General features: G+C 42.9%; 1 protein-coding gene across 1 annotated transcript in view; it reads left to right on the top strand.

Annotated features, from left to right (window-relative positions):
* Nucleotides 1-25,254, top strand: part of LOC126456641 (uncharacterized) — a 284,803-nt gene that overhangs the window by 127,732 nt on the left and 131,817 nt on the right. Inside the window, exon 3 of the mRNA XM_050092385.1 lies at nucleotides 278-324. Coding sequence (XP_049948342.1) covers nucleotides 278-324 — 47 coding nt within the window. The remainder of the gene's footprint in view (nucleotides 1-277; nucleotides 325-25,254) is intronic.

Below are 25,254 nucleotides of genomic sequence, written 5' to 3'. Positions count from 1 at the left end.
TCTACCATTAGTTCCAACACGACATTATAAACGCAGCGTCATGTATTGTCTTACTCGCTCCCATATTTCAGGTGTTTGTTGTATCTGCTTAAATCTTTCCTGAACACGCTGGCGAAGAAGGTCAACATTTGTATGAATGCTCTACGTTGTTTAAAAGCCCCCAGAAATAAAAATCCAATGGATTGAGATCAGGACATCGAGCATGCAAAGATGTTTCTGTTCCACGGCCTATTCTTTTATTTGGGAAACGCTGATTTAAAATTGTTCTTTCTTGCAGGGCAAAATGTGGCGGAGCGCCATCGTGCATGAACCACATGTTCTGGTGTAAGTGTACTGGAACGTTTACATGTTCCGTAAAAAATTCGCTGTATGATGCTCAAGTAAATGTTCCATGCGAGCGGTCTAAGGCGCTGCAGTCATGGACTGTGCGGCTGGTCCCGGCGGAGGTTCGAGTCCTCCCTCGGGCATGGGTGTGTGTGTTTGTCCTTAGGATAATTTAGGTTAAGTAGTGTGTAAGCTTAGGGACTGATGACCTTAGCAGTTAAGTCCCATAACATTTCACACACATTTGAACAATGTTCCATGCAAAATAAAAGGTCCAGTTACTCTGTCTCCAATAATACCAACCCAGACATTAATGCTAAACTGTTGATAATGTCTTGTTTCCAAAATTACAAAGGGATTCTCACCCGCTTTTAGGGAGGTGCAAAGAATCTGCATTCCATTACTGGTAAACTTTGCTTCATCAGTGAGTAATGTGCTAAACAAAAAGTGTGCGTCGTGAGCACACATCCCCAGCAACCAATTACAAAAAAGCTTTTCTGGACTGTATATCTGTTTCAGTAAGACTTTGCACTCTCTGAAGATGGTATGGATAAAAGAACTGCTCTCGCAACACTTTCCATCCTGTCATATGACTCACATTCTGGGTGTACTCTTTCTCTGGCTTGCTGCCATTATTGATCTCGATATGATGAAGTATTCGATCTTCTAAACGAAGTGTTCTAGCACTATTTAGTCTTCATCTTTTCCCAAAAGAGCCTGTCTTCAAAAATGTTCGTTTGTTCTTTGAAAGGTCTTATTGTTTGGTAAATGTCTAGTGAGAAATCTTTCAGCATACAAATATCTGGCTTCAGATCTTCAGACGCATTGCAGACTGCAAGCCCACCGTCAGGTGCATCTCCGCCGTGCGCTGATTAGCGTACATTTTCGCCAGAAATGTACAGCAGACACTAGCCCAAAAAGATTTCGGCCGATCAGGCATCACGCTCGTGACTGGAGGTCAGACACAACACGTCGCTCTCCGGCTGAGTAGGTCGCTAAAGCAAGCTTACTCTGTGGAGCACCTCTCCGAAATCGCCGATTCGATTCCTGGTAGGGGAAGAACACTACTCTGGTCTAATAAAAACTGTAGAGTAAGCTTCCCCTACTGATTGTGTATTCAATACTAAAAAGATTTGTTCACTTACTAGTACCACGGCAACTACGATAAGCATAAGAACGCCTTGACTGGACACTTCCCGAAACAAACAACATTTGAAAACAAAAAATACCTGTAGAACTAAGCTGGAAATTCGAAAACAAAAAGATACAAACAAAACAAATGTGTTATAAGATAAAAGTGTTACTACGAAAATAAAAAAAATGAGCATATGTGCATATGAACTTTCTTGCACCTTGTTAAGTCCTATCCACTCCCCAGAGGTTTCTTACACATTAGTTAACAGCCTGTATATTTCTTCGACCTTTCAGCCTTCGTTTTAAAGAACGCCATCATAAAGCTATCAACAGGTGTTGCAATGTGCATTTATTTGCGGAGGCCCAGTTTCGGTGAAGAGACCATATTCATGTAACGGATACCATACCATTACATCGGGTCAAAGGAAGGTTCATTGGTGTCAACTACACAATTAATGTCGGCTCCAGCATCTACCAGTTGTACATGCAGCAACCATCTAATATATTTTTCTGTTAACGGCTAAATATCAAACTGACTGAGCATTGCACTGGCAACATACTACGTCACCAAAGTTGCATCACAATGCAAACAGTGCGGAAGGAGAACGATTGTCGGTAAGACTCGAAAGAGCTCTAATTTCGCTGGGGTTTCCCGGCTTAATGTCGCCAGCCATTTGAAGGAGGAAGTAATGTGCTGCCTGACACTTACTCAAACGAACGCTCTCTGAATTTTAATAACAAGCCTCCCCGTGCTGCTCAAAGCTTTCGTCCTTTTTGCCTCTGCAGCTTGATGAACATCTCCGTGATGCTCTTTCGCGAACAAACTGACTCATTAGGAAACGTGCTGCTCTTCTCTGGTTCTTTTCAATCGCCCCTATTAACTCTACTTGTTACCTACCCTAGACTGGCGAGCTGGGTTTTGTAAGGTACCTCTTTCCTGGGTGAACTCCATTTCTTTGCGTTTCTTCTAGTATATCTCAATTTGGATTTTGCTTTTCCTAGTTTTACCTAGTCATTCCATTTTATGTTGCTCCCGACGCAAACGCGTAGATATTTTAATCTCGCCACTTTTCCAGTGGCTGAGCATCAATCGTAGAGTCTAGCAATAAACAGCTGAAGCGCCTAGAACCGCCCGGCCACAGCGGCCGGCCCGTTCAACATAACTAGATTTTAGAACTCTTACAGTTGTCACTATCAAATGAGCATTGATGTTACTGATCTTCTCACGATGTGGTTGGTGGCTGATTTACACTCTGCTCGCACCATTTGTAGTCGATTTTGACCAGAAATTCATTCCTGTATGTAGGGCTTTAGTCCACTTTTACAAGAGGGGCTTTCTGCTCAAAATCGACTACTCGTTTTGTGTGCACTTCACGAGCTTCCCAGTAAATCTGCTGCTAACCACGTCGCATGTGGAACATGGATGTCAGTGTTCAATTGACTGTGACGAGTGCGGAGTTCTGCATATGCTGCAGACTGCGCAAGCGCAGAAACAGGGGACGGTGAGTTAGCTGTCATCGGAAATTCAGCTATTCTCGCAGAGCTCAGTTCTGTTATAGTAGATGCACTATAACAGGACTGAGCTACCCGATTACTCCGTAATTCACAAGTAAGTGCCTGGCAGGGGGTTCATCTAACAACTTTCGAGCTATTTCTCTACCGTTCTACTCTCGAACAGAGCACGGGAAAAACAAACACTTACGTCTTTCTGTGTGGGCTCTGATTTCTCTTATTTTATTATGACTACCATTTCTCCCTATGTATATGGCCGCCAACAAAATATTTTCACACACTGAGGTGAGTGATAATTCATGAGAAGATCATGCTGCAAAGAAAAACGTCTTTGTTTTAATGATTGCTGCCCCAATTCACGGGTCGCTCTCTCCCCTATTCCAACAAATTACAAAACGAGCTACCCTTCCTTGTACTTTCTCGATATCCGCCGGTGATCCTATCTAATGCAGATCCCACACTGCATAGCAGTACTCCAGAAGAGGACGTACAGGCGTAGTGTTGGCAGTCTCTTTAGTTGACCTGTTGCATTTTTTCAGTGTTATGCCAATAAATCGCAGTCTTAGATTTGCCTTACCCACAACATTATCTACGTGATCGTTCCAACTTACTCGTAACTGTAGCACCTGAGTATTTAGTCGAGTTTACAGCTCTTAGATTTGTTTGATTTATAGTGTAACCGAAATTTAACGGATTCCTTTTGGTACTCATGTGGATGGCTTCTCACTTTTCATTACTTAGAGTCAATTGCCACATTTCGCACCATACAGATATCTTGTCTAAATCGTTTTGCAATTTCTTTTCATCATCTGATGACTTTATAAGATGGTAAATGACAGCATCATATCCAATCTTAAAGTGCTACTCAGATTGTCTCCTAAATTTTTTATGTAGATCGTGAGCAGGAGAAGGCCTACAACACTTCCTAGGCGAACGCCAGATATTACTTATGTTTTACTCGATGACTTTCCGTCAATTAATGCGAACTGTGATCTTTCTGACGGAAATCACGAATCCTGTCGCACAACGGTGACGATACTCCATAAAAGAAATCGCTCGTGAGGTACCGCGTCAAAAGCCTTCTGGAAATCTAAAAATATGGAATCAGTTTGGCATCTCCTGTCAATAGCACTCACTATTTCGCGAGAATAAAGAGCTAGTTGTGTTTCACAAGGACGATATTTTCTGAATCCGTGTGGGCTGCTTGTCACAAATGTTCGAATACAGTATACGTTTCAAAACCCTACTGCATATCGACGTTAACGATATGAGTCTGTAATTCAGTGGATTACTCCCATTTCCTTTCTTGGGTACTGGCGTGACTTACGCAACTTTCCAGTCTTTAGGTAGGTATCTTTCAACGAGCGATCGGTTGTATGCGACTGCTAAATATGGAGCTATTGTATCAGCACAATCTGAGAGAAACCTAACTGGTATATAATCAGGACCGGAAGTCTTGTCTTTATTAAATGATTTAAGCTGCTTTGCTGTACAAATGATATTTACTTCTAAGTTACTCATGTTGGCAGTTGTTCTTGGGTCGAATTCTGGAATATTTACTTTGTATTCTTTAGTGAAGGAATTTCGGAAAACCATATTTGGTAACTCTGCTTTAGTGGCACTGTCGTCAGTAACAGTACTGTTGTTACCGCTTAGTGTAGGTCTTGATAGTGTCTTTCCGCTGGTGTACTTTACACACAACCAGAATGCCTACGAATTTTCTGCCAGATTTCGAGACAGAGTTTCACCTTGGAAAGTATGAAAAGTATCTCGCTCTACATTTCGAGCTTCTGTAAAATTTCTCCAATCTTGAGAACTTTGCGTTCTTCTAACTTTGGCATGCTTTTTTCTTTGCTTCTGTAAAATTGTTCTGACCTGCTTAGTGTACTACGGGGGATCAGTTCCATCTCTTATTAATTTATTTGGAATATGTCTCTCAATAGCCGTCGATACTATTCCTTTGAAATGAAATCACATTCGGTGAACGCTTATGTATGAAAATTGGAAGGAGTGGAGACTGTGTCTTAGGAAGGCCTCAGGCGAATTTTTTTTTATTTTATTTTTTTTAACAGCTATATTTTTCGTTTATTTTTGTTGGGTTCCGATGTTCAGATGTTCAGTTTTATATCCACCTTCACTAATCCCCGTGTTCGTCATGAAGCTCACTATTTGTTCAGGATTATTTGTTGCTAGGAGGTCAAGTATGTTTTCGCAGCCATTTACACTTCGAATGGGCCCCTGAACTAATTGTTCAAAATAATTTTCCAAGAACGCATTCAGAACCATTTCGGACGACATTTTTTGCCTAACTCCGGCTTTAAACAGGCATTTTCGTTAACATATCAAGGGTAGACTGAAGTCACCACCAACTATAAATGTATAAGTGGGGTATCGATTTGAAATGAGACCTAAGTTTTCTTTGAACTGCTCAGCAACTGTATCGTCTGATTCGGAATGTCGGTAAAAGGAACAAATTGTTAATTTATTCCAGTTGCCAAGTATAACCTCTACCCATACTAACTGACAGGAACTATCTACTTCGATTCCACTTCAAGGTAAACTACTTCTACAGCAATAAACTTTCCTCCACCGCCAAATGTATTTAATCTGCCCTTTCTGAAGAAGGTTAGGTCTTTTGTAAAAATCTCGGCTGGACTTACTTCCAGCTTTAGACAGCTTTCCGTACCTATAACGATTTTAGCGTCAGTGCTTTTTGTTGGCATTTCGGGCGCTGGTTCTTTTCCGACACGGCTATGATAATTTACAACAATACCGATTGTTTCTAGGTCTACATTCCTGCACCCTTTTAGACTGGTGCCCTTTCTGCAGTTTCCTGAGACCCTTTAACCTAAAAAAAAATGGATCTTCTGTATTCCTGATATTTATTTTGTTGTTTGTTTTGCTTTTGTGCCGGTCGCGGTGGCCGAGCGGTTCTAGGCGCTTCAGTCCGGAACAGAGCGACTGCTACGGTCGCAGGTTCGAATCCTACCTCGGACATGGATGTGTGTGATGTCCTTAGGTTAGATAGGTTTAAGTAGTTCTAAGTTCTAGGGGACTGATGACCTCAGATGTCAAGTCCCATAGTGCTCAGAGCCATTTGAAGCATTTTGCTTTTGTGACAAATTACAAATATTGCACGAGGGCCTGCTACCTTTTCTAATAGTGGTCTTCCACAAGGGAGACGAAATACTTGAAAGCGAAAAACGTATTTAATGTTTTGCAGTACCTGGCCAAAGAAAATTCCAGCACTTTGCAAAAATGAGAATGAAAATGCTTAAGAAGAAAAATAAATTTCGGCGTTATTTGGCACTCAGAAGGAAACCATGGTACAAAGGATAAAGTAAAAAAGCACTATGAATGAAAAATCACAAGACACTAATGTAATATTCTAGAATATTAACTATGTTACAAGACGGTTTTTGGGTGTTACATTGCTAGCCGGCCGTGGCGGCCAGCGGTTCTAGGCGCTACAGTCTGGAAGAGCGCGACCGCTACGGTCGCAGGTTCGAATCCTGCCTCGGGCATGGATGTGTGTGATGTCGTTCGGTTAGTTAGGTTTAAGTAGTTCTAAGTTCTAGGAGATTGATGACCTCACAAGTTAAGTCCGATAGTGCTCAGAGCCATTTGAACCATGTGTTACATTACCATTTGTTATCTTTCAAAAACAGTTGAGATAATCTGTAGATGCATCATGTTTAAAATCTTTGATCCGACAAAAATGAAGAAATATTTATCACTCTACCTGACGATGGCGTAACAGTCGGAAACTGGTTTGTAAAATAATTATTAGTGCGGAATTCTTCATAATGTATGAAATATTCTACCAAGAAGAAACGAAACAGTCAATTACTGTAAAAAAGCGCAATTTATTCCCTTCTGAATGTTATTTGATGCGTTTGTACATACACTCCTGGAAATTGAAATAAGAACACCGTGAATTCATTGTTCCAGGAAGGGGAAACTTTATTGACACATTCCTGGGGTCAGATACATCACATGATCACACTGACAGAACCACAGGCACATAGACACAGGCAACAGAGCATGCACAATGTCGGCACTAGTACAGTGTATATCCACCTTTCGCAGCAATGCAGGCTGCTATTCTCCCATGGAGACGATCGTAGAGATGCTGGATGTAGTCCTGTGGAACGGCTTGCCATGCCATTTCCACCTGGCGCCTCAGTTGGACCAGCGTTCGTGCTGGACGTGCAGACCGCGTGAGACGACGCTTCATCCAGTCCCAAACATGCTCAATGGGGGACAGATCCGGAGATCTTGCTGGCCAGGGTAGTTGACTTACACCTTCTAGAGCACGTTGGGTGGCACGGGATACATGCGGACGTGCATTGTCCTGTTGGAACAGCAAGTTCCCTTGCCGGTCTAGGAATGGTAGAACGATGGGTTCGATGACGGTTTGGATGTACCGTGCACTATTCAGTGTCCCCTCGACGATCACCAGTGGTGTACGGCCAGTGTAGGAGATCGCTCCCCACACCATGATGCCGGGTGTTGGCCCTGTGTGCCTCGGTCGTATGCAGTCCTGATTGTGGCGCTCACCTGCACGGCGCCAAACACGCATACGACCATCATTGGCACCAAGGCAGAAGCGACTCTCATCGCTGAAGACGACACGTCTCCATTCGTCCCTCCATTCACGCCTGTCGCGACACCACTGGAGGCGGGCTGCACGATGTTGGGGCGTGAGCGGAAGACGGCCTAACGGTGTGCGGGACCGTAGCCCAGCTTCATGGAGACGGTTGCGAATGGTCCTCGCCGATACCCCAGGAGCAACAGTGTCCCTAATTTGCTGGGAAGTGGCGGTGTGGTCCCCAACGGCACTGCGTAGGATCCTACGGTCTTGGCGTGCATCCGTGCGTCGCTGCGGTCCGGTCCCAGGTCGAGGGGCACATGCACCTTCCGCCGACCACTGGCGACAACATCGATGTACTGTGGAGACCTCACGCCGCACGTGTTGAGCAATTCGGCGGTACGTCCACCCGGCCTCCCGCATGCCCACTATACGCCTTCGCTCAAAGTCCGTCAACTGCACATACGGTTCACGTCCACGCTGTCGCGGCATGCTACCAGTGTTAAAGACTGCGATGGAGCTCCGTATGCCACGGCAAACTGGCTGACACTGACGGCGGCGGTGCACAAATGCTGCGCAGCTAGCGCCATTCGACGGCCAACACCGCGGTTCCTGGTGTGTCCGCTGTGCCGTGCGTGTGATCATTGCTTGTACAGCCCTCTCGCAGAGTCCGGAGCAAGTATGGTGGGTCTGACACACCGGTGTCAATGTGTTCTTTTTTCCATTTCCAGGAGTGTATATATGTTCTCGAGGAGTTAATTGTAGATGCTTCAAAATGTTCAGACGATACTTTTCCTATTCTTTCAGGAGTACAGAGAATCTAACGTATGACCTTTATCAAGAACATCCACCACTAATTGTATTATCACTGATTGTTTCTACATTCTGATACTATATTTCCATTTTTTCGTAAAAAGGATGTTCCCCCAAATCTGTGCCACCGTTCAGGTGCCAAGCTCCACAACAGATGGCTTTCACAAAACGTGGAATTTTGGTGTTGACGTGTAAACGAATACGACCATTCGCCGTGCTAGTAAAGGAATAGGACTCCAGGAGCGCTGCAGTAGACTCACTCATCATAAGTAGTCGATTGAGACAAGGAAGTCACTTGGGTGTGAGCATACCCTGCGGCGCGTATTCTCAACGTTAAAACTGGGTTAGTCACGTGACTTTGGGACGACGCTGTTGTCTACAGTTTGCGGCAATAACGAAATTTGGATAGTACACGTAAAATGTTCCGTTGCAAAATCACGTTACTTGAGCTCCAGGAGGTGTTGCGGACAGAATCGCCATTCTATGCATCCGAATACTCGCTCCCTAGGTATTTGTAGTCTACGGTGTATTGAGGTGTGACGTCTCGGCACGCCTTCGCGCCAGTGCAGCGCCGCCGCCGGCTGCCATGTTTACGGGCAGGATGTGGTGCGCAACAGGCGGTAGTCCGCGTGCGAGTCAAGGTCGCGACCTCGAGCGCTGTGAGCCGCGACGGCGCGCCAGCCCCGTCTACTTCTGGCCGCGGCTGCTGCGGCAGTTCCGCAGCGCGGGCTGCGGCCCGCAAGCCAATCTACCTACCACTGCTCGGGGGGCATGCGTATCGCCGCGGTCTGGGACTGAGATCTCGCGATTTCGCAGCCGGAACACATTTAAAAAAAGAAAGAAATGCATCACGAAGGAATGGAAATGGAAATGTCGTGTGGTTAGAGCCTCCCGTTGAGTACACCGTTCGCCTGGTGCAAGTCTTTCGAGTTGACGCCACTTCGGCGACTTGCGTGTCAATGGGGATGAAATGATGATGGTAAGGACAACACAACACGCAGTCCGTGATCGGAGAAAATCTCCGACCCAGCCGGGAATCGAACCCGGGCCGTTAGGTATGACAAAAAGCTGGCATACTACGCTTACTTTCATTCCATAATGTCATATGGGAGTATTTTTTTGTATCAAGGCAAGCTAAACTTTTCCGGGCACAAAAAAATGGTTCAAATGGCACTGAGCACTATTCGACTTAACTTCTGAGGTCATCAGTCGCCTAGAACTTAGAACTAATTAAACCTAACTAACCTAGGGACATCACACACATCCATTCCCGAGGCAGGATTCGAACCTGCGACCGTAGCGGTCGCTCGGCTCCAGACTGTAGCGCCTAGAACCGCACGGCCACTCCGGCCCGGGCACAAAAAGGAGCAGTAAGAGTTATATGTGGTGTGAACTCGAGAACATCCTGCAGAAGCCTGTTTAGGGAACTAGGGATACTAACTACTGCTTCCCAACATATTTATTCCTTAACGAAATTTGTCATTAAAAATATATCACTTTTTCAAACCAGCAGCTCAATTCATAGAATCAATACTAGAAATAAGAATAATCTTCACAAGGATTTAAAGTCACTTAGTCATGTACAGAAAGGTGTGAATTATTCAGGAACACACATTTTCAATAACTTGCCAGCAGCCATAAGAAGCTTCACAACCAATGAAATTCAGTTTAAGAGAAGCCTAAAGGATTTGTTGGTGGCCAACTCCTTCTACTCCATTGACGAATTTCTCAGTAGAACCAACTGATTTGTGTGCATTTCACAATTTCAGTGCAGTAATGTGTACATTGTAAATAAGTGTGTGTGTGTGTGTGTGTGTGTGTGTGTGTGTGTGTGTGTGTGTGTGTGTGTAAGTACAATCTAACTTCTGCACCAGTTCAGTGAAGTAATGTGTCATTGTAAATAAGTATTTAGTAGATATATTACACATTTATTACCTTATAAATAAATAAAAAACTTTTTTATTTTAAATTCAGGGCATTAGTATTTGTAAAATGATTCTTTCACATAGTGTTCAGTAAAAATTGACGACCATGCCACTTGGGACCTGTGGAATGGTACATTACCTTATATAAGAATATACAACCTACAGTTGCATAACCTGCAACTGTAGGCTGTATATTCTTATATAAACAATACCAGTTGCTCTCACTGCATAAAAATGTTAAAAATTATGTACATTAGCTTATTTGTTTGAGTTGTAAATATTTGTCATGTATTGTTGTTTTTCTGACATGTTCTACATCCTGGAGGACCTCCTCACTACGGATCAATTGGAATGAAAGTAAATCTAATCTAATCTAATTCCGTCGCGCTGGCCAATCAGTTACCAGGGGCGGACACGAAGGAATCATTCGAATGGGACGAAGGTGGGTCGATGTAAGCAAATGATTACAATTGCAGGAAAAGTGGTCGATTTCTTCAAGAGAAAGGGTTTAACAAATCAAGCAAGTCAATAACGCGCTGGTCCACCTCTGCCTGTTATGCAAGCAGTTACCCGGCGAGGCACTGATTGACATAATTGTTGGATGTCCTTCTGAGCAATATCGTGCTGAATTCTCTCCGATTGGCGCGTTAGATCGTCAAAATTCCGAGTGGGTTGGAGGGTCCTACCTATTACAGGGTGGTCCATTGATCGTGGCCGGGCCAAATATCTCACGAAATAAGCGTCAAACGAGAAGACTACAAACAACGAAACTTGTCTAGCTTTGGTTGGCCCGCTAGAGGGCGCTGCCATAGGTCAAACGGATATCAACTGCGTTTATTTTTTACATAGGAACCCTCATTTTTTATTACATATTCGTCTAGTACGTAAAGAAATACGAATGTTTTAGTTGGACCACTTTTTTCGCTTTATGATAGATGGCGCTGTAATAGTCACAAACATGTGGCTCACAATTTTAGACGAACAGTTGGTAACAGGTAGGTCTTTTAAATTAAAATACAGAACGTAGGTACGTTTGAACATTTTATTTCGGTTGTTCCAATGTGATACATGTACCTTTGTGAACTTATCATTTCTGAGAACGCATACGATTACAGCGTGATTACCTGTAAATACCACATTAATGCAATAAATGCTCAAAATGATGCCCGTCAACCTCAATGCATTTGACAATACGTTCAACGACATTCCTCTCAACAGCGAGTAGTTCGCCTTCCGTAATGTTCGCACATGCATTGACATGCGCTGATGCATGTTGTCAGGCGTTGTCGGTGCATCACGATAGCAAATATCCTTCAACTATCCCCACAGAAAGAAATCCGTGGACGTCAGATCCGATGGACGTGCGGGCCATGGTATGGTGCTTCGACGACCAATCCACCCGTCATGAAATATGCAATTCGATACCGCTTCAATCGCACGCGAGCTATGTGCCGGACATCCATCATGTTGGAAGTACATCGCCATTCTGTCTTGCAGTGAAACATCTTGTAGTAGCATCGGTAGAACATTACGTAGGAAATCAGCATGCACCATGCACCATTTAGATTGCCATCGATAAAATGGGGGCCAATTATCTTTCCTCCTATAATGCCGCACCATACATTAACCAGCCGGCCGGTGTGGCCGTGCGGTTAAAGGCGCTTCAGTCTGGAACCGCGTGACCGCTACGGTCGCAGGTTCGGATCCTGCCTCGGGCATGGATGTGTGTGATGTCCTTAGGTTGGTTAGGTTTAATTAGTTCTAAGTTCTAGGCGACTGATGACCTCAGAAGTTAAGTCGCATAGTGCTCAGAGCCAAGCCATACATTAACCCGCCAAGGTCGCTGATGTTCCACTTGTCGCACCCATCGTGGATTTTCCGTTGCCCAATAGTGCGTACTATGCCAGTTTACGTTACTGCTGTTGGAGAAAGACGGTTCGTCGCTAAATAGAACGCGTGCAAAAAGTCTGTCATCGTCCCGTAATTTCTCTTGTGCCCAGTGGCAAAACTGTACACGACGCTCAAAATCGTCGCCATGCATTTCCTGGTGCATAGAAATATGGTACGCGTGCAATTGATGTTGATGTAGCATTCTCATCACCGACGTTTTTGAGATTCCCGATTCTCGCGCAATTTGTCTGCTACTGATGTGCAGATTAGCCGAGACAGCAGCTAAAACACCTACTTGGGCATCATCATATGTTGCAGGCCGTGGTTGACGTTTCACATGTGGCTGAACACTACCTGTTTCCTTAAGTAACGTAACTATCCGGCGAACGGTCCGGACACTTGGATGATGTCCAGGATACCGAGCAGCATACATAGCACACGCCCGTTGGGCGTTTTGATCACAATATCCATACATCAACACGATATCGACCTTTTCCACAATTGGTGAACGGTCCATTTTAACACGGGTAATGTATCACGAAGCAAATACCGTCCGCACTGGCGGAATGTTACGTGATACCACGTACTTATGCGTTTGCAACTATTACAGCGCCATCTATCACAAAACGAAAAAAATGGTCCAACTAAAACATTCATATTTCTTTACGTACTACACGCATATGTAATAAAAATGGGTTTCCTATTTTAAAAAATGCAGTTGATATCCGTTTGACCTATGGCAGCGCCATCTAGCGGGCCAACCACAGCGCCATCTGGTTTCCCCCTTCAAGCTAGACGAGTTTCGTTCTTTGCAGTTTTTTCGTTTGATGCTTATTTCGTGAGATATTTAGCCCGGTCACTATCAATGGACCACCCTGTACGCTCCAAACAATCTCAACTGGGAGCGATACGACGACGTTGATGGCCAAGGACGTTTTGGCTGTGTGCAGGTGGACATCAATTTACTGAAATGTAAGCCTAGGATGGCATGTCACGAAGGGCAACAAAACGGTGCATAGAATGTCGACGACGTGCCGGTTTGCTGTAGGGATACCGCGAATGACAACAAGAGAGGTCCTGCTATGAAAAGAAATGGCATCCCAGATCACTCCTGGCTGTAAGTCCATATGGTGGTCGACAGTCAGGCTGGTATCCCATCAACGTTCGTCGCGTCTCCAGACACGTCCTTGCTTGACGCCGGGGCTCAGTTCGAAGTGAGACTCATCACTGAAGACAGTTCTATTCCCGTCAATGAGATTCCAGGCTGGAGACGATTCAGAATCGGACACCAACCTGATCGTCACCCGCGATACGGCCCGACAACCAGGAGTGATGGATGGCCTGGGATGCCGTTTCTATTCATAGCAGGACCCCTTTGGTTGCCAACCGCTTACAGCACTGTGGTACGTCGACGATATTCTACGCCACATTTTGTTGCCCTTCGTGGCAAGCCATTTCGGGCTTATATTTCAGCAAGGTAATGTCCGCCACTACATGAAGAGGGTATCTACTTCTTGTCTTCGTGGTTGCCAAACCCTACCTTGGCTAGCACGGTCGCCGAATCTTTCCCCAACTGAGAACATTTGGAGCATTATGGGCACGTCCAACTAACCATCCCGGGATGACTATCTAACGCGCCAGTTGGACAGAATTTGGCACTGTATCCCTCAAGATCATGTCCAACAACTGTCAGTCAATGCCAAGCAGAATAACTGCTTGCATAAGGGCCAGAGGTCGACCAACGTGTTATTGATTTGCTTAATTTGTGGAGCTCATTTTCTTGAATAAAACATCCACTTTTTCTGAAATTTTATTCATTAGCTTGTCTGTACATGCACATCACATCTACCGATTTCCGTCCGATTCGGATATTTCCTCTGTGATGCGTCGTCTTTTTTGTCTTAGAGTCTATATCAAATAATAAGCAATAATTATTTATTAAATTGTTCCAGGCCTAAATGTAACCATGTCTGTGACAACATTTTGGGGTTGTGGTGTTGAGCTACACACTACTCTTAGATGTAAACACATATGGTACACAGATCTGGTGGGACGGGGGGCGGTGAATAAGAGACTGATGACAGTTCCTTCAAACTCTTATCAGCAACAGCAGCGCATTGTTAAAATATTATCGTTTTGGACACCCGCACACCGTCAGCCCAACTAAAGCCACCTCCAAAAACGGTGGAAACATTTGAGTACGTTAAACCGTGACATGGTCTGTCGTTCTGCTTCAGAGTGCTTGCTAAGGATATGACACTACTTTTGTTTAAGGGGAGACTCCACCCTAAAACTTCAATTTTTTTCAAAAAAATTTTAATAGCTCTTTCACATTTTTGGCGTGTACTCTTACATGCCAAAACGAATTGGCTCTATTCGAACTACAAGTACGTCTAAGAAATATTTGAAATATGGAGTGTGTGAGGGGCTGTCGCACCCTGACAACTGTCAAAGTAGTTAAGATTGTAACGGTCAATAAGAGACTTACATCTGATGCGCTATTGGCAAAATGCACCGATGGCAAGACAAAAAATACAAATGAAAGTTTGCACAGTGTTATTTGGTCCGAGTATCCCAAAGAAGAAGACAAATGAAAAAAAATATTTTTTTGGGCCTGGAGAAGCCGTTTCTCAGTTCAGTGTGGGATGTCTGAAGACTGAAGAAAGCAGGTGTCCCAGAATACCCTTATCACCCTCGCAGAAAAAGATATGCTTATATAGATATCAACGACGAAACAAGCAGTCCACAAAATGCTTACTGGAGAAGAAAAAATTCAAGAAAAATGCTGGTCTTGTTATTACAAGAAGTTCAAGCTATACACGAGCAGGAAGGGAAAACGTATGGTGCTGTTAAATTTAGATGGGTGTGTTCTTGTATAAGTACTCATTTTTTTATAAAATTACAAAAGTCTTTTTCTCATAAGGTTGCTTTTCTAAATACGATATCAGTTTTTTATCCTAAATATTAAATTTAAATTCAAAACTTGAAAATAATTCTGAAAAGAAATTAATAACATGTCTTGTGAATCTACCTAAAGCTCTGGAATGTGAAACTGAGGTCTGAGTACCCAAAATTGGTTTTCAGAAATACCGTTGAAATCATTACAGTTCGAAACTCTGAAACCAATGAGGTTCTGGACGTCAGAGCTTGGGTATCTTTACGTGACAGACATGATTTTAAAATTCGACTGAAACTGGTAAAGTAGAAGAAAAGTTAAATTTTTGAATAGAGTCTCTCCTTAAACGCCGCACCAAACATTTGTGAGTGGCTGCTGAGCAAGCATCTTCCAGAGCACTGACAGTTTTTGGGAGTAAGTCCATGTCACGTTAGCTTCCATAAAGATACATCGATCACTGACGCTACGAACCAGCCTCTCCAACTTTTAGACAGGCCACATAATAAGTGCTGAATAGCAATTATGATAGACATCGCAGGTGCCTATGACGATTTATGGTGGCCCTGTGATGTTCGGTCACCTAAGAAGTCTCCGGAACCCAAATGCTTGTGATTTAGATATTTTGAGAACTTTGTTATCTGCTCGTGATTTTCTCCTATTTGTTTCTACAGAGCAGTTTTTAGTGCCTGCTCAATATTATAAACAAACTTATAGTATAAATACAGAAAAAAACTATTTTTAAATCCCCAGGTTTTACATTTTCCCATCATTTACGTTACTTTCTATTGGTTCCGTCTTAATTCCTATTCTCACAATCAACCGTTTCCTTACTATTAAAAATTTCGTATATATAACATTTTCCACATTATGTGCTTTTGTATTACTACCACAACCTTCAAATCGATTTATGTGGGCACTATACCATGTTCGCGCTCGCACACAATCTATAGGATAATGTTAAACATAAAACTATACAATTTGTTTCGGAACCGAAGTAATTTTGGTTTTTTATGAGAAATATGTAAGGGGCAGTTAAATAAAAACGAGATAGATGGAAAAAGTCAGTAAATTGTTTACTATTTCAAAAGCAATCGTCGTAACTGTTAATACATTTATCCCACTGGTCACACCGTCACGGAAGAATGTTTCCGGTTTGCGTGTACATCATCGTCCGAAGCAAGTTGACAGTCATGGATGTCTTTCTTCAGGGCTCCAAAAATACGAAAACCGTATGGGGAGAGATGTGTAAGGGCTTCCAAGCGAAACTTCTGTAGCGTACTCGAAATAACCTTCCAAGTTTGTTTAGAGTACGCTTCAGAAGTTTCGCTGGGAACCCTTACACATCCTTCATACAGTGCCGATTTGTCTCCATGCGATTTCCGTTTTTTTGGAGCCCTGAAGAAAGACGTTCGTGACTGTTGATGTGCTTCGGATGAAAAGGCGCGCGCCTGGGTTCACCCATAGTTCCGTAGGCAACCGCAAACATTTTCCATGGAGGCAATGACCATCTTGTCTCACTGTGGGTCAAATGCATTAGCGTTATGGCGATTACTTTTGAAATGTTGGTGTTGTGGTCTTCAGTCCAGAGACTGGTTTGATGCAGCACTCCATGCTACTCTATCCTCTACAAGCTTCTTCATCTCCCAGTACCTACTGCAACCTACATCCTTCTGCATCGGTTTATTGTATTCATCCCTTGATTTCCCTCTACGATTTTTACCATTGACGCTGCCCTCCAATACTAAATTGGTGATCCCTTGATGCCTCAGAACTTGTCCTACCAACCGATCCCTTCTTCTCAAGTTGTGCCACAAATTTCTCTTCTCCTCAACCCTATTCAATACCTCCTCATTAGTTGTGTGATCTACCCGTCTAATCTTCAAAATTCTTCTGTAGCTCCACATTTTGAAAGCTTCTATTCTCTTCTTGTATAAACTATTTATTGTCCATGTTTCACATCCCTACATGGCTACACTCCATACAAATACTTTCAGAAACGACTTCCTGACGCTTAAATCTATACTCGATGTTAACAAATTTCTCTTCTTCAGAAACGCTTTCCTTGCCATTGCCAGTCGACATTTTATATCCTCTCTACTTCGACCATCATCAGTTATTTTGCTCCCCAAATAGCAAAACTCATTTACTGCTTTAAGTGTCTCATTTCCTAATCTAATTCCCTCAGCATCACCCGACTTAATTTGACTACATTCCATTATCCTCGTTTTGCTTTTGTTGATGTTCATCTTATATCCTCCTTTCAAGACACCATCCATTCCGTTCAACTGCTCTTCTAGGTCCTTTGCTGTCTCTGACAGAATCACAATGTCATCGGTGAACCTTAAAGTTTTTATTTCTTCCCCATGGATTTTAATACCTACTCCGAATTTTTCTTTTGTTTTCTTTACTGCTTGCTCAATATACAGATTGAATAACATCAGGGATAGGCTGCAACCCTGTCTCACTCCCTTCCCAACCACTGCTTCCCTATCGTGCCCCTCGACTCTTATAACTGCCATCTGGTTTCTGTACAAATTGTAAATAGCTTTCCGCTCCCTGTATTTGACCTCTGCCAACTTCAGAATTTGAAAGAGAGTATTCCAGTTAACATTGTCAAAAGCTTTCTCTGTGTCTACAAATGCTAGAAACGTAGGTATGCCTTTCCTTAATCTATATTCTAAGGTAAGTCATAGGGTCAGTATTGCCTCACGTATTCCAATATTTCTACAGAATCCAAACTGATCTTCCCCGAGGTCTGCTTCTACCACTTTTTCCATTCGTCTGTAGAGAATTCGCGTTAGTATTTTGCAGCCGTGACTTATTAAACTGATAGTTCGGTAATTTTCACATCACTTTTGAAATAATAAATAGTTTACTTACTTGTTTCCATCTGCCTCATTTTCATTTGTCTGTCCCTTGTGGGTGGCAATTTCAGGGACAGTTTCAAAACGTTCACATCACGTGACTGAACTTTAAACTGCAATAAATCATCAAAAAAACTAATTCAGTTTGTTTTCCCTCTTATAGGCAAGTCATATAATGCATAAAATAATGTACAAGGAACTAATGATTACAAGTTATTGTGATTAGTTTATGTAAAGTCGCAAGATTGTAATTAATGAGTTCTTCTTCACTCTTAGTTTTGTTTGACATAATATTAACGTTACTTGACTTTTCAACTGCATCTTTATGCCATTCCAAATTAATATGCTTTTCTGCAGATTCATGAAACTTTTTGAAACTGATGAATGGCTGGCTAACGAATGCACCATGATAGCTGCCATGAATTATACATGGACGTAAAAACACAGAACTTACAAAACGCACCTTTCATAGCTTTAAAATACATCAGCCATGAATATAATGACAGCCTGTCCAATCGAAATGTTCCCTTTATGGCGCCTACATTATTCTTGAAATTATAAGTCCTGTTAGGTATGAAGGACAGGAGCGTGGTGCAGGCAATGAAATACTTAACGAACCACATACAAGACACATTAAGACACCAAAGGGGAACGTACTGTGCAGTCTTCGAAGATCTTAAGGAAGTATTCGACTAACTATTAGGTCGACAACTATGCTTCTGCCGTTTTGCGATAGATGGCAGTAGCGGCAAGTGGGGGTCAGGTGGTTGGTCATAGGTGTAATACAATAAGCTTAGGCATCTATAAACATAATGCCATAAAAATATTAGTCGATTTGTGATTGCATCATAAGGTTATTCTCGGTTACGTGCAACTTACGTACCCATTTCTCACCATTTGCGGGAAGTTTTAATTTTCTGCTTTAACGTAAAGATATCTGCGGCTGTGGCTCTTAAAATGCTGCTTAAGACAAATGGTGAGGGAACTATTATTGGAAGAACGTGCAGAGAATTTTTTTCAACGCCTTAAGAACGGTGATTTTGATTTCGAAGACCGGCATGGCGTGAGAAGACAGAACGTTTTCGTAGGTACTGAAACAGACGAAGACAGTCACAGGACATCATTATCGAAAGCAACTGACGCGTTCGAGCCCAGCACTGAAACACAAACGGCCACAATACAGCGTTAGACACGTAAAGGTAATTTTGCAGTAGGTCAGTGCTCGACCCCATGTATAAAACCCTTCAAAATATACATGGAAACGTTGAAATGAGAAGTCCTATCCCTCCCGCAGTATTCTCCATACGTTGCTCTCTCTGAATACCAACTTTTTCAATCAGAGGCATACAGTCTGGCTGACCAGTACTTCCGATCATATGAACAAGTGAAAAATTGAATCGATTCATGGATCCCCACAAAAGACGCCCAGTTCTTCCTCCACGGTATTCGTATGCTACCCGAAAGATGGGATAATGTAGTGACCACTGATGAGCATTACTATGAATCATAATTTTTTGTAAGTTTTTCACAATAAATTCCTGAACTTCGAGAAAAAACGGCGGAAGCAAAGTTATAGACCCAGTAATCACAGGAAAATTAGTGGTGAAACTGAAAGCAATGGCCAGAGAAGCAGACACGCTGTGATAGCATATAAAATTATACGGACAAATTGAGTTCTCCAAGGAGACTGCATGAGTCCAAAGGTCTTCAACATCTGTACATCAGATATGAAAAACACAACAGAGCAAGGCTCAATAGCAGAAATGATTCTGTATGCAGACAGCACGATGATAGGATCAGCAGTAAGGGAGGAAATACAAAAGGCATTACTAGAAACTTGGGCAAAGGAAAATGACCTAAAAGTAAACCAAGAGGAGACAGTTTAAATGAGATTCAGGAAGGGAGGAAAAATAACAAAGAGACAGTGTAACTACATACAATGAACCACTACAAGTAGTATATGAATATAAATACCTGGGAATTCATTACAGACAACGGTAACATCTATCAGTTTGCATATTCTGCAAAGACCAACAGCAGTCACCAAAGGCTCATAAAATATCCCAAACATAATCTATCGACAAGCAGAGCGATGAGACTTTTGAAAGTGGCAGTGGTACCAAACGTAATGCACGCAACAGAGATCGTATGGGAAAATCTTCAGATCGTCAATATGAAAAGTATGGAAAAAGTCAAGACGATGTTCTTGAAACGGATACTAGGAGTGGGAAAAACATTGTCATCCTGACTTACATATGAACTCATGGAAGAGACGTGTTTCACAGAGGACGTCATATCACAACACTGGGTACCTGCCACAGAACCATATTAGGAACTGATTAACGTCATGGGCTGGAAGGAGAATGAGACAGGCCTAGAGATTTGTAACACACCAGCCGTACTCGATGACGTCTAAACCAGAGAATTTAGGAAATTGAGTAATATAACAACAAGCTTCACTATGCAAGGGTTTCATCATAGAGTACGTGCCACCAACAAATTCCAAGAACCGATTGAAGAGTGTAAATACGTGCTATGTGGACTTGTGTATTAACGATCTGAGCGCACTTTTCTCGTTAATAATAATAAAGTTTTTCATTACTCTAGTTCATTTTATAACTCACTTTATATTATAAGTCATTTTATCGGTATGGCCGGCCGGAGTGCACCAGCGGTTCTAGGCTCGACAGTCTGGAACCGCGAGACCGCTACGGTCGCAGGTTCGAATCCTGCCTCGGACATGGGTGTGTGTGATGTCCTTAGGCTAGTTAGGTTTAAGTAGTTCTAACTTCTAGGGGACTGATGACCTCAGAAGGTAAGTCCCATAATGCTCAGAGCCATTTGAACCATTTTTATCGGTATCTACAGGTCATTTCAACGATAATTTTCGAGATACTTTAGGTCACAAAAATCTGGGTCCTACGGCTACAGGTCCTTTTTGATATTCAAGAATAAATGAACTCTCACTACAGGCAGCTGTTTGAATAATGTAAATAAGGAAATTTGTGTAGCTTATAAAACTGTCGAATAGCTCTTACACACAGTACATTGTGTAACATTTTCCGGTCGAATCTTCAATGGCGCGAATCTTCAATGGCGCGAATCTTCAATGGCGTGATTGGCCAACATATTCAGGTGCTAACGAGGTACCGAAATCTTCCACAGACTGATGCTGCCAGGTAAAGAGATATGTTTCTATACGTTCCAACAGAGTTTTTGAGTCTCACTTCTCTCTCATCGTCGTCCTCAACAGCGCAAACACAAATCTAATCACCATAATCTACACTACGAGTAGAAAGTTATATTGAAGACACAGCATAGTTCCCCTTTGGAACAAATGGTAAGCGTCAATTCTGCTTGTTAGTCCTCCTGAAGCAATATCACACGACTTTATCTCCGCATAATATCTTGACACATAAATCATAGTAGTATACAAAGCTCTAGAAAAGATGGCTTCTGAGCAACGAAGCCTTTGATGAAATTCACTATGCCCATATCGTTCAAGTTACGTCATAGTTTTTCTTATAAGTTATCGGGTCATTAATTAATACCATTTTCCTTGGAATGAGTGATGAAGCAAACTACCGTATACGTTACGTGTCACTCATAAGATAGCTGTTTCTTTTTCCCCAGGTTCAAATAACTTCAAGCCTTGCAACTGAGACAACGATTTCTTCAGATTTTTTTACTGCTCCGAGAAAATATCAGCTAGCCGATGCATTATCACTTGTAGATATAAATCTTTCTCAGTCTCCACGATCAGTGTATCTGCTTATAGATATCAGCCACTCTGATTAGATTATAATTTCTGATGAACGAAGGTATTACGCCCCCACTGCCACAAGCAGGCCAAAAATCCCTGTCCGAATTACCGAGAAAAGTGACACATTGATAAGACGTTGGACTTGAACTCGTGAGGATGGCAGTTCAAACTTTTACCCGGCCATCCAGTGTTAGATTTTGCGTGATTTTCCTTGAGGCAAAAGCCGGGATGGTTCCTTTGATAGGGCACTGCCTACTTTCTTCCCTATTCTCCCCACTACGATCTTGTGCTTTCTCTCTGATGACCTCATCGCCTATGAGATGTTAAATTCTAATCTTCCTTCCTTCCCACGGGGTTTGAAATAGAATCTTCAGACGAATAAATCGCACAGAACGGAACTATTGTATTTTAAACGCAAAAACACAAATCGTTATTTATGAATGTTCCATATTTTCTGACTTAAGAACATACGTACCAGTTCAAAATGAATATAGCGATTATAGACAGCTGTAACTATGTAATGCATAGAGGTACATCTGTAAGGATTACAGAGAATATAAAACAAAGTTCAAAGTTTTTTCCATACTTTCTTTATACGTGTACTGTATGACTCGTCTTTGTCACAAGGAAAATATATAAGCGATAATTCTTTTCACTCCAAACGGTCTATAGTACGTGGAGTCGCCGAAGCACATGTTGAGTTTTTGATTTGTTTTCGGCAAAGAAGGCACATACACCACATCTTTCACATAACCCCATAAAAAGAAATCCGTGGGCTTCCAGTCCGGAGATTAGATGCTCAAGAGCAGAACACGGCATTGTAATGTCCAGTAAGACCAATCCAACGGTTTGGAAAATGTTGATTTAAAAATACACGGACCCTCATATTCCAATGTGGCTGTGTTCCATCATGCACAAAGATGCAAGCCGTTGCTTGTGACATATGTACGAGGGCAGTTCAATAAGTAATGCAACACATTTTTTTTCTCGGCCAATTTTGGTTGAAAAAACCGGAAATTTCTTGTGGAATATTTTCAAACATTCCCGCTTCGTCTCGTGTAGTTTCATTGACTTCCGACAGGTGGCAGCGCTGTACGGAGCTGTTAAAATGGCGTCTGTAACGGATGTGCGTTGCAAACAACGGGCAGTGATCGAGTTTCTTTTGGCGGAAAACCAGGGCATCTCAGATATTGATAGGCGCTTGCAGAATGTCTACGGTGATCTGGCAGTGGACAAAAGCACGGTGAGTCGTTGGGCAAAGCGTGTGTCATCATCGCCGCAAGGTCAAGCAAGACTGTCTGATCTCCCGCGTGCGGGCCGGCCGTGCACAGCTGTGACTCCTGCAATGGCGGAGCGTGCGAACACACTTGTTCGAGATGATCGACGGATCACCATCAAACAACTCAGTGCTCAACTAGACATCTCTGTTGGTAGTGCTGTCACAATTGTTCACCAGTTGGGATATTCAAAGGTTTGTTCCCGCTGGGTCCCTCGTTGTCTAACCGAACACCATAAAGAGCAAAGGAGAACCATCTGTGCGGAATTGCTTGCTCGTCATGTGGCTGAGGGTGACAATTTCTTGTCAAAGATTGTTACAGGCGATGAAACATGGGTTCATCACTTCGAACCTGAAACAAAACGGCAATCAATGGAGTGGCGCCACACCCACTCCCCTACCAAGAAAAAGTTTAAAGCCATACCCTCAGCCGGTAAAGTCATGGTTACAGTCTTCTGGGACGCTGAAGGGGTTATTCTGTTCGATGTCCTTCCCCATGGTCAAACGATCAACTCTGAAGTGTATTGTGCTACTCTTCAGAAATTGAAGAAACGACTTCAGCGTGTTCGTAGGCACAAAAATCTGAACGAACTTCTCCTTCTTCATGACAACGCAAGACCTCACACAAGTCTTCGCACCCGAGAGGAGCTCACAAAACTTCAGTGGACTGTTCTTCCTCATGCACCCTACAGCCCCGATCTCGCACCGTCGGATTTCCATATGTTTGGCCCAATGAAGGACGCAATCCGTGGGAGGCACTACGCGGATGATGAAGACGCTATTGATGCAGTACGACGTTGGCTCCGACATCGACCAGTGGAATGGTACCGTGCAGGCATACAGGCCCTCATTTCAAGGTGGCGTAAGGCCGTAGCACTGAATGGAGATTACGTTGAAAAATAGTGTTGTGTAGCTAAAAGACTGGGGAATAACCTGGTGTATTTCAATGCTGAATAAAACAATCCCTGTTTCAGAAAAAAAATATGTTGCATTACTTATTGCACTGCCCTCTTAGTTCCCTAGTGGCTTTGTACGTGGATTTCAGTCGACTACATTAAAACTAAAGGCGAATTCTTTCAACGTTTTGTTCTGAAACACGGGGCCTGCTACTGTGTTTTCCTTGGCACAAATTTCCTATTTCTTCAAGCTGCTGATAGCCCACGCCAGTGTTGGTGGCATTTTCAGGTGCGTGATTGTATCACTGACGAAAACTGCTCTGCGCTATGTTGACGGAACGGCAATTGCTAAATCCTCCTGCACGAGATCCGCCATTTTCATTAATGATACGAAACTTTTCTCTTATGCACTGCCGCGTATGCGTGTGCTTCCTATTCACTGCGCTTGCGCAATAATTGGTATTTTGAATTTTCTTTTACACACTACGTAATTCTTGTCGATGTGCAGTATTACTATGCATTTGATAGCTGGAGCCGTTTGTAATCAGTATATTTACTCTGAACTGCCCTGGACAATGACGGAGTTACATCAGTCTTCTTGCGTCAGCCTTTATTGGAAGACGGGGCGTCCTGGATGCAGGCTGGCTGAGGCGGGATGGGAATGCTTCAGCCTCTGAATCACACTCGCCCTTTTGAATTCATAATTTTAGAGATCCTGTGGAATGCTGGAAAGGGACGAAAATTTTCCGACCGGTCCCCAGCGTTAACAAAGTAGTAGTACAAAAATGACATTGAGTGACTCGGTAAACTAAATAGAGTTTTCGCAGTTAAGCTTCTGGTAACGCCTGTATATAAGAAGGGTAGAAGGACGGATCCTCAAAATTACACACCAATATCCTTAACATCGGTTTGTAGCACAATTCTCGAACATATTCTCAGTTCGAATATAATGAATTTCCTTGAGACAGAGAAGTTGCTGTCCATGCATCAGAACGGCTTTAGAAAGCATCGCTCCTGCGAAACGTAACTCGCCCTTTTTTCACATGATATCATGCGAACCATGGATGAAGGGTATCAGACGGATACCATATTCCTTGATTTCCGGAAAGCGTTTGACTCGGTGCCCCACTGCAGTCTCCTAATTAAGGTACGAGCATATGGCATTGGTTCCCAAGTATGTGAGTGGCTCGAAGACTTCTTAAGTAATAGAACCCTGTACGTTGTCCTCGATGGTGAGTGTTCATCGGAGGTGAGGGTATCATCTGGAGTGCCTCAGGGAAGTGTGGTAGGTCCGATGTTGTTTTCTATCTACATAAATGATCTTTTGGATACGGTGGATAGCAATGTGCGGCTGTTTGCTGATGATGCTG

This window comes from Schistocerca serialis, chromosome 2 (genome assembly GCF_023864345.2).
Source record: "Schistocerca serialis cubense isolate TAMUIC-IGC-003099 chromosome 2, iqSchSeri2.2, whole genome shotgun sequence".
Taxonomy (NCBI): Eukaryota; Metazoa; Arthropoda; class Insecta; order Orthoptera; family Acrididae; genus Schistocerca; species Schistocerca serialis.
The sequence above is the reverse complement of the archived record's forward strand: the minus strand, read 5'-3'. Positions and strand labels throughout refer to the sequence as shown.